This window comes from Galeopterus variegatus, unplaced genomic scaffold (genome assembly GCF_000696425.1).
Source record: "Galeopterus variegatus unplaced genomic scaffold, G_variegatus-3.0.2 Scaffold523, whole genome shotgun sequence".
NCBI classification, from domain to species: domain Eukaryota; kingdom Metazoa; phylum Chordata; class Mammalia; order Dermoptera; family Cynocephalidae; genus Galeopterus; species Galeopterus variegatus.
Window position 1 is genome coordinate 243670 of NW_007726634.1, and position 10362 is coordinate 254031.

Genomic DNA, 10362 nt, shown 5'->3' on the forward strand with positions numbered 1-10362 from the left:
TACAAATACACTTTAAAAAATCAGCAACAACAAAAAAAACTCATGTAGACATACAAAAACATCAATTTTGTTTTTCATAATCAAAAACTGAAATCCAGTGGTTTATATAAACGTTCATAGGTAGGGAATTGGCATGATGAATAAATTGTAATAGGTCATCTTTCAAAGTAATGACTTTAATTTTTCTTTCCAGGCTGTTGGTGAAGTTGCAAGAGCTGAATTATAATTTGAAAGTCAAAGTCTTATTTGATAAGTAAGATACCTTTAATATTATATCTAAGATTCCTGTACTATCAAAATGCTGGTTTTGTTAACCTAAAAGGGACCCCTCCATTAAATGAGTAGATTCACCAGCTTTTCAACAAGTGTCTGCTCGGGGAGGAAACTCACTTGCCTGGGGACCTAGGGATGAGCCCAGGGTCCAGAGACTCTACGGGTGAGCAGAGGCTCCCGGGTAGCTTCAGTGGGGCCATTACAGATGATCCCAGCAGCTGTAAACTGATAGCTCCCTTCCTAGATGTCGGGAGCTTCCCTTAGAGCTAGGATCAGCATGCCTGTGTCTTTTCAGACTCTGAATGAACAAAAGAATGAGTGTATTTTATGCACGTGAGATTGTAATCACCAAGTCTGGAAGCAGCTGGACTTGGCACACCACTGCCCACCCCCTCCTCCTTGGCCAGCCCCAGAGGAGAGGCCCTTGATCAAAACAAGGCTGCAGGTCCAGGCTGCCAGGATTCTGTGGCCAGTTGGGGGATGGTTTCTGGAGCAAGGTCAGCGGCAGTTTGGGGGGCCTGGGTGGAGCCTGCTGGACTCACCTTCTCTCTTCTGGACAGTGGGGGCCCAGGAATGGGTAGGATCTCTCATGGGCGTCCAGTGGTCCAGAGACTCTACGGGTGAGCAGAGGCTCCCGGGTAGCTTCAGTGGGGCCATTACAGATGATCCCAGCAGCTGTAAACTGATAGCTCCCTTCCTAGATGTCGGGAGCTTCCCTTAGAGCTAGGATCAGCATGCCTGTGTCTTTTCAGACTCTGAATGAACAAAAGAATGAGTGTATTTTATGCACGTGAGATTGTAATCACCAAGTCTGGAAGCAGCTGGACTTGGCACACCACTGCCCACCCCCTCCTCCTTGGCCAGCCCCAGAGGAGAGGCCCTTGATCAAAACAAGGCTGCAGATCCAGGCTGCCAGGATTCTGTGGCCAGTTGGGGGGTGGTTTCTGGAGCAAGGTCAGCGGCAGTTTGGGGGGCCTGGGTGGAGCCTGCTGGACTCACCTTCTCTCTTCTGGACAGTGGGGGCCCAGGAATGGGTAGGATCTCTCATGGGCGTCCAGTGGAGCAGCCCATCCCATTTTACCCTTACACCCTAGACCTGGCCACTTACGTGAAGGGTATACGCACCCCTGTATATATGTAATGTTGGCTTGTGTCATATACTGGTTTAGTAAGTTTCAAAACAGTTTATGATCATTCATGGAGCAGCCCATCCCATTTTACCCTTACACCCTAGACCTGGCCACTTACGTGAAGGGTATATGCACCCCTGTATATATGTAATGTTGGCTTGTATCATATACTGGTTTAGTAAGTTTCAAAACAGTTTATGATCATTCCAATTGTTTTCCTCTGACTTTTTGTTTCTTCCAACTCATGTGAGAACATTCTTCACTGTAGCAGAGTCTTAATATGTCTTCTCTGCTGTGGGTTTCTTTGTGTATCACTTAGCTTTTGTTGCATAACAAACTGTCCCCAAAACTTAGTGACTGAAAACCCGAAAACTTATCATTTCTCAAATTCTGTGGGTTATAGGTGGTCCTTCTGGTCTGGGCTAGCACAGGCTCATTACATGTCTGGGGTCTCAGCTGGGATAACCAAGTTCTTCTTCAGGGCTTTCTCAAAGGGGCTAGCCTAGGCTTTTCACATGGTTACAGTGTTCCAAGGCAAGGCCTGTGGGGTCTTGCTTTGGAATTTGCATAGCATCACTCCCATTCATTGTGTTAGTAAAAGCAAGTCAAGGCCAGCTGAGATCCAGGGGACGGGGAATATATTCTACTTTTTTTCATTTTTAAATTTATTTATTTAAAAAATAAATAGAGCTAGGATGGGTGGATGGAGAGAGTGAGTGAATGAAAGGGCAGCAAATCCATAAGTATAGACCTATTTTTTATTTGTCTTTTACTTATACTTCTGTATTGTTGTTAAAGCTTATTTCAGATTTTAAATATGAATATGATTCTATATATTTTTTTCGCAGAGACGTCAATGAGAGAAATACAGTAAAAGGGTACGTGATGTATTTTGCACTATATTTTGATATCTTTTTTGCTTGTTTAGTAGTTTGCAGCCTTTTAAGTGTTGCTGTCCTATATTGTACAGATTTAGAAAGTTCAACATTCTGGGCACACACACGAAAGTGATGAACATGGAGGAGTCCACCAATGGGAGTCTGGCAGCTGAGTTTCGACACCTGGTAGGGAGACCAGTTTTCCCCTCTTTATGTTGTTTCTGGCTTATAGGGATCTGTAAGAATAGAGTGGCACTTTGTGATGTGGAGGACACCCCCTAGACTTTCCAGACTTTGGGGCATCTTTATTCCTCCTTATCCCAGGACCATTTACTCTATTTTCTGCCAGTCTTTCTCCCAGAAACAGTCCTTTTGGGCCATATCAGTCTCAGTAAAAACCATTGTCCACACCTGCGGCCTCCACGAGCTCCGTGACCACTCACTATAGATTCTTGCAGTTTTCTCAGAGGTTATTGCTCCCACATCCTGGCCATTCCTCCTCCTGCCCTCCAGGTGTGGCTGTGTACCCCAAGACCCTCTCCACAGCCCCTTCTTTGCATTCTCCTTCCCAGTGGCCTTGCCCTCAGCCCCTGCCTCCATGGCAGCCTGACGCCATCACTTTGTCTCCAGAGAAGCAGGGCCCATTCCACTGGGCAGGAGAAGTCCAGTGAGCATGTATAAGGAGACAGCACCTTCTCTCTGCCTCCACGAAAATGGGGCTGCCAGTCGTTCTGAGGCTCTGTTGGTACTGAGCCCAAGGCTCTCCCAGGGCCCAGAACCTGCAGGGAGGTGAAAGGCATCCTTTTTCACTGGCAATCATCAACAAGCCTTATAACTAGGAAGCTAGATGTGTGTGGGAGCCTCAGCCCAGCTTGAGAGTCTCCGGGTATCCGAAGCTGCCCTCAGGCCCCCTGTTGCTCCCTGGAAATCGCAGGGATTGAAGGAAATCCACTGGAGGCAGCCTCAGTAGGGCGTGGAGTTGCTGGGCCTATCCTGGAAGACTCTGCTGAGGGAAGAGGGAGGGAGGAGACGCTGTCCCCTGAGCCTGGGGGCATGGAACAGCTGATAAAGGAGCTAGGAACATTATTCAGGGAAAGTTTGTACCAGCAAGGGAGCAGATACACTTCCCTGGGTTCTCTCCAACCCCATGGTGTGCTCATCCCATCAGGCCTCTGGGGAGAGTATTCACAGCCCAGACTGGGCCCTTTCATGTCTTGTTCTGCCTCTGAAGATAATGTCACATCTCTCATTCTTTCTATCCTAACTTTGGTCTGAGTTGTAAACGAAGACAGCAACTTTGATGATTAACATGTCTTTTTCTAAGATGGTTTCTTATTTTACAGCAACTGAAGGAACAGAAAAATGCTGGCCGTACCAATGAGGTGAGAGTCTGTGTGTTGTGAATAGGCCCTGAGAGGCAGGTCTTTCCAGGGAGGGCAGGTCAGTGCCCCTGGTGGCTGGGGACACGTCACAGAGGGATTCAGACCCAGCAGGGAAGGGCAGAGAATGAGCTTCAGGACTTGGTATACCTGTGATAACAGTAAAAACACTGCATTCGTGCTTCACAGTTGTCAAACAGTGTTGCGCACAAACTCACTGGACCTTCCTGGACACCCCAGTGGAGGAGGCATGGTGGGCTTTTGTATTCTTCACATCTTACAGGTGGAGAAATTGAGTCCCAGGAAGTTTGCAGGATTTATCTAAGTGTGCATAGAGAACTACTGCCAGAGCGAGACCAAGTGGCCTGCTTTAAGACTGCCATACTGAGGACTTGCTCAGTGTGCCCAGAGAACTTGCCTGCCATGCATCCCTTACCCAGTAGCATCCTTTTTCATCAGTTTCCTTTTTACAACCTGATCCTTGAAGAATTGTGTTTGTGATGCATTCAAAAATGAATTGTTGGGAAGTTCTGGTCAAGATGGCAGAATAGGTGGTTCCCAGTGTCACTCTCCACAAATCAACCAATTTACAACTACAAAAATGTAACATAAGCCAAGCTGGGGCCACTAGAGCTCAGGGGAAGAGGAGGAGAGACCTACGGAGTTCATGACAGCAGGAGAAACCACGATGAGAGCTGGGGCCACTAGAGCTCAGGGGAAGAGGAGGAGAGACCTACGGAGTTCATGACAGCAGGAGAAACCACGATGAGAGCTGGGGCCACTAGAGCTCAGGGGAAGAGGAGGAGAGACCTACGGAGTTCATGACAGCAGGAGAAACCACGATGAGAGAAAGAAAAAACTGCTCTGAGCATTTCAGGCCGTGGCTGCTTTGAGGCTGGAGTTTCTGAGCACACAGAGCAGGAGCCGGCAGAAGCCGTAGCTGTGCCCTTCAGATGGAGTAACTTGGAAGCAGCAGAGAAGAAGAGGGTCTTGGCAGCCCCCAGGACAGCAAGACCACTAATAGGGTTCCCGTGGACCTACGCAGGAGCAAGGAGCCAGAACAACTGAAAACGGGAGCCATTCAGAGGCTGATGAGTTATTGCAAGGGACCAGCGCAGGGCCTGTCCCATGGGATGTGTTTGGAGCATGAGTGGCAGGGGAGACAGGCCCCCAGGAGAACACTGGGACACAGCAAGGACGGCTGATCTGCACCCCAACCAGCGCAGGACCACTTAGAGGAGACTGGTCAGAAAAATTGCACGGGGTACAGTTTGATGAAGAGACTGAGGCCCAGATCAGAGTTTCTACACAACCCAGATCCACTGGGTCTCTGGAGAGCTGGAAGTGCCTATAAAGTCAACCATTAAACCCTGAGCTGCACAAAAAGCCTTCCCTAGGGAAATAGCAGCAAAGCAGCAATTTAGCTCAACCACACAGCTCAAGTACTGGTTCCCACAGGAAGTTCCCCCATTTTAGAAGTAAGCAGAGGACAAAAACATTGGTTCCAGCCCAGGCACACCACAGCATCTTTGGGCCTGCCTGGGAACCCAAGGTTGGAGCCAGGGATTGGACCCCACTCCCGCAACCAGGCACACTGCGCCAGCACCTCAGGGCCTGCCTGGGGAGCCGAGGTGGAGAAGGGAACTGGACCCCCCTCCCACAACCAGGCACACTGGGCCAGTGCCTCAAGGCCCTGCCTACGGCCCCAGGATATGGAGCTGGGGACCAGATCTCCCTCCCACAATCAGGCACACCACGCCAGCACCTCGGGGCCTGCCCGGTGACCCAAGGTATGGAGCTGGGGACCAGACACGCCCCACAACCAGGCACACTGCCAACGCCAAGGAGCATGCCAAAAACATCACCTCCATGTGAGTGGCCCACCCCAGCCACCACAGTAACCATGGCTGCCTCGAGAGCGGCTAGATGCCACAATCACCATGCAGATGGTCTGCCAGCCACTGGAGTGCATTGACACAAGGAGAGTCACCAGCAGAGATAAAGAAGAGGACATCTCTCTCCACAACGCCCATTTCAGAGTGACAGAAGAAGCATCTGCTCTGTGATAATATTGGGGGACCTGATCACACCTCTCAGCATTGAACAGAGCATCTAGGCAACAAATCAACAGAGTAACCATTACTCTTTCAGAAGGAGAGAAGAAATCTAGGGTTATCAGATGGGGGAGGGGGAAGGAGAGGGGGATAAGGAGAGATTGGACAGGGGCATAAAGAATAGTTACGATTTGTAACAATATATAAGCTAGTAATATTGATTTGATCAACATATCTCAATGTTGAACCCCCAGAATATGTCTAATCAATTTTGATTCAGTAAATAAAATAAAATTTTTTTAAAAATTTAAGAAAAAACAAAAATGAACTGTTGGGGCTAGCTGGTTAGGTAAATTGGTTAGAGTTCAGCCTTATAATCCCAAGATAATGGGTTTGGATCCCCATACCAGCCAGCTGCCAAAGAAAAACCCCAAATGAACTATGGACAAAAGGTGAAATGTCTGGGGTTGTTTTGCTTTGGAACATTTTTGTCCTTTGCACACACACACAGCCTGCCATCCTTCCACACCAGATAGTGAAGGTCGTATGGAACAGTGAGGTAGACGCTGGTGTGGGCAGAGCAAAGATGCTGTCTGGCCTGGTTTGCACCTTAGCTGTCTCAGTGACCTCCCCAGATCTAGCAGCTGCGCCTCCTTAGTTCTAACTTGTGTGATGCTCACATGTTATAATGTGTATGAAGGCACTTTAAAAACCATACATTTCTACTCCACCCAAGGCACTTGATGACCTTCCAAGCTTATGTGACTCAGCCTTTCCAGTAGATAATCACACCCGGAACACACGTGTACTCTCCACATGGGTGGGCCGTGGGTGAGCAGATGGAGCTGAGGCCCAGGAAGCCTTAGGTCCCAAATAAAGCCATTAGAAGTTGCTGTTTCCCCATTGACCTTTTCTTTCTCTGAACCCATAGCCCTTGCCGTAATTTCAGATATCTTTGAGAGAACACTGGGAAACACAGAATAATGAAATCTGGAGTCAATTATTGAATATTGCAGTCTTCTGAGTTGCAGCTGATTGGGTCCAGAATCTCTACCACCCATTGCAGGGTTTGTTAGGGTTTTGGAAAGTTGCAGCATCAGTGAATGAATTGTCATATTCTTTTTTTTTCTTCTCTTTTCTCTGTTAAGGGTCCTCTCATAGTTACTGAAGAGCTTCACTCCCTCAGTTTTGAAACCCAGTTGTGCCAGCCTGGTTTGGTTATTGACCTCGAGGTAAGACTTCTGTGGTCCTGAGGTGGAAAATTCTATTTTTACTTTTAACTACTACATGTATTTTATTTCTCAGTTTTCATTTTAGGGATATTGACCTAATTGCTTAAAAAGATGGTCTTTTCAGCCAGTACTATCTTAACCTTAATTTTATGGTCCAAGAAGCTAGAAAATTGAATTAACCTTCAAATTCTATAAACTAAGGATACTTAGTTGAGGTTGGTAAAGGGCCACCAAAAATGGTTACAATGTGTAAGGTCGAATATACTAATTATCCTGATTTGAGCATCTCATAGTAGATACAGGTATTGGTATTCAATGCTGTACCCTACAGATATGTACCATCAGTTATGTTTCAGTTAGAAAAACAAATAAATTTTAAAAGCCCGTGTTAACTTTTTTATATTAAGCATTGGGATTTATTTATTTTGCTCCACCCTCTCCCCACATTTTATGTTTTGAATGTCACAATTTACTTTTTTTTACACTGTGTACCCCATAACAAATTATTGAGCTACTATTGTTTTTACAGATTTATTTCTTAACTGAATGATATGTCAAAGATAAACTATAAACAAAAGAATGTAAGTTTACATTTCTAATTTTCAATTGTAAAATACAGTCAGCCCTCTGTGTCTGTGGGTTCCACACCCATGGATTCAACCAACTGTGGATCGAAAATATTTGGGGAAAAAAAAATTGTATTTGTACTGAACACATACAGACTTTTCACTTGTTATTCTATAAACAGCTATTTACATAGCATTTACATTGTGTTAGACATTATAAGTAAACGAAAATGATTTAAAGTATACAGAAGGATATGCATGGGTTATATGCAAATACTACACCATTTTATATCAGGGACTTGAGCAACCATGGATTTTGGTATCCACAGGGGTCCTGGAACCAATCCCCCATGGATACCAAGGGATGACTGAGTATGCATATTTACAAATAATCCCCTGCTTATTTTTAGGCTTAAACAGTTGTCCAAGGTGATATTTCCATCATTCAGATGATTTCAAGGTCTTTATCATCTTTTAGACGACCTCTCTGCCTGTTGTGGTGATCTCCAATGTCAGCCAGCTCCCGAGTGGTTGGGCCTCCATCCTGTGGTACAACATGCTGGTGGCAGAACCCAGGGTATGGAAAACACATTTGCTTGTACCAGGGGTTAACCACAGGCCCCATGCTCTCACTGCTGCATCTCTGAAATAGCCCCTAATGGCCAGATGTTGAGGGAGAAGTGACAAACTCATGTGGCATTGCTGAGATCTTGAGTAATTCTGGGAAAGTAAAGCATGTGTATGTGTTAGAAATGAGGATTATGATTTTCCTTCCATGTGAATAAGCTCAGGCAATTGATGATTTCATGTAACTTTTATTGTGGAAGAGGTCCTTTATTATTCTTTTTTTAAAAATGCATATATCTATTAAACAAACATGCTCCATTCTTAGAGTGTAGATACTCACTGTGGATTAATTACAGTCGATTCTTGTTATTCGCTGTACTTGCATTCCCCTGGAGCACTTAATTAGCAAATGCTGAATCATTGCTCTTGGGGGAAATGCAGGGTTAGGTTTCTGCGAGCCTCTGGTCACAACATTTTCATCAACCCATTGATATATCACCTTGTTTATGTGTGTTTCTGTTTAAAAGCACCTTATGTGATATAGTTGCTGATTCATTAACGTTGAGCCAGTAGCACTGTAACTCGTGCCTGAATAAAGCTTATCTAACACACATATTTTCTCCATAAGGTGCATCACAGCCTTCTTGAGCTTAAGAATACTAGACAGCACTTCAGCACTATGCTTGGGTGCTATTATAAATAACAAAATTACCAACAAAAAGCAAAAAATGTGAAAAACACGGCCCAAGTAGCTGGCACAAAGGACACTTGTTTACAGTATGAGAGCTGCAACGAGAAGCCAGAGTGGTGTTTTGTTTGATCTCAGCTGGGAAGATAAGTGTTGAGCGGCTCAAATTTTTTGCTGCTCTGTGCATGGGTATGTCTTCGAATGACTGCAATGGTGCCATGAGTATTGATTTTGGAGTTAGAAGTAAATTGTAGTGAGTAAATGAATTCACAAATGTGAATTTGCAAATAATGGGAGTTGACTGTATTTTTTCTCTTTCCCTATTGTGAAAACATCCATATTAGTCCATTTCCGTTGCTTATAACAAAATACTTGAAACTGGGTGATTTGTAAAGAAAATGAAATTTATTGCTTACAGTTTCTGAGGCTGGGAAGTCCAAAGTCCATCTGGTGGTGGCGACAGTGACTCAGGGGTCTCCCATTGCAAGATGGGGGAAGCAGAGAGAGCAGAGAGAGACAGACAGACAGACTCTCCTCTTCTTTCAAAGCCCTCAGAACCACACCCCTGACCACCATTATCAATCCATTCACTACGGCAGGGTTCTACAATCTTATCACTTCTTTAAGACTCCACCTTTTAATTACAATAATAGAATTTCCCACCTTCTTAGCGGTCACAGTGGGGACCAAGTTTCTAATACATAAAACTTGGGGGACACAGTGCAAGCATCGGTGAGTTTTGAGGGGACATAGTTAATCCACTACAGTGTCATATAAACTAGAACTGAACTCCAGGATGGGCCCATGTTTTAGTGCCTAGCTTGTGACCAGTGGCTCTCTGGTAACCCTTAGCTTTTGGGTGTTTTCTCTCTAGAATCTGTCCTTCTTTCTGAACCCACCATGTGCACGATGGTCTCAGCTTTCAGAAGTGCTGAGTTGGCAGTTTTCTTCTGTCACCAAAAGAGGTCTCAATGTGGACCAGCTGAACATGTTGGGAGAGAAGCTTCTTGGTATGAGTGTATTCACTTTTCATGTATATAAAAACCCAAATTCATAAAATTGTCTCTTCTCCATCTTCACTCTCTATTTTGTTAAAGGTAGAAGAGTGTTAAAATCTGTTGGCTTTCCAAGCTGCAGTTTATTATAGATAAGTGATAATCATACCTCACCTTGGAAAGAAACATAGACCTGAGAAAAGATTTAAATGAATCCTTTTCTCATTGTCTCATGTTAACATGTCTAAGAGGGGTTCCCAAGGGAAAGTTTTTCGAATTATATGAAATACTCTTATTTGTGGCTAAGATAAGTTTCTCGATGAAAAAAGAAGTCTTATTAACTTGGGAGAAAAAGGGAAGTCTCTGCATGGTAAGAATAAGGTCCTGGGTCCTGCTCCCTGCACAGCATAAACCTGAGGCTCTTGCTTCGGGTGGCCCTGGTAGCAGGAGACACTGTCCTCACAAGTGGACACCCCTTTGGACAAGCAGCTTTCCCTGATTTGGCAGAGTCCAGATCTTGGTGGATAATTCCCTCTCAGAACTCCAAGGTCAAGGGTTCTGATCCCTGGAATGGCTGGCCACGGGGGGGGGGGGGGGGGG

At 45.3% G+C, this 10362-nt stretch overlaps 1 protein-coding gene across 1 annotated transcript in view; it reads left to right on the forward strand.

The window, feature by feature from the left end:
* STAT1 (signal transducer and activator of transcription 1, 91kDa) overlaps positions 1-10362 on the forward strand; it is a 41858-nt gene that overhangs the window by 24124 nt on the left and 7372 nt on the right. Inside the window, exons 12-18 of the mRNA XM_008569669.1 lie at positions 194-253; positions 2252-2281; positions 2374-2467; positions 3625-3663; positions 6863-6946; positions 7991-8089; positions 9642-9777. Coding sequence (XP_008567891.1) covers positions 194-253; positions 2252-2281; positions 2374-2467; positions 3625-3663; positions 6863-6946; positions 7991-8089; positions 9642-9777 — 542 coding nt within the window. The remainder of the gene's footprint in view (positions 1-193; positions 254-2251; positions 2282-2373; positions 2468-3624; positions 3664-6862; positions 6947-7990; positions 8090-9641; positions 9778-10362) is intronic.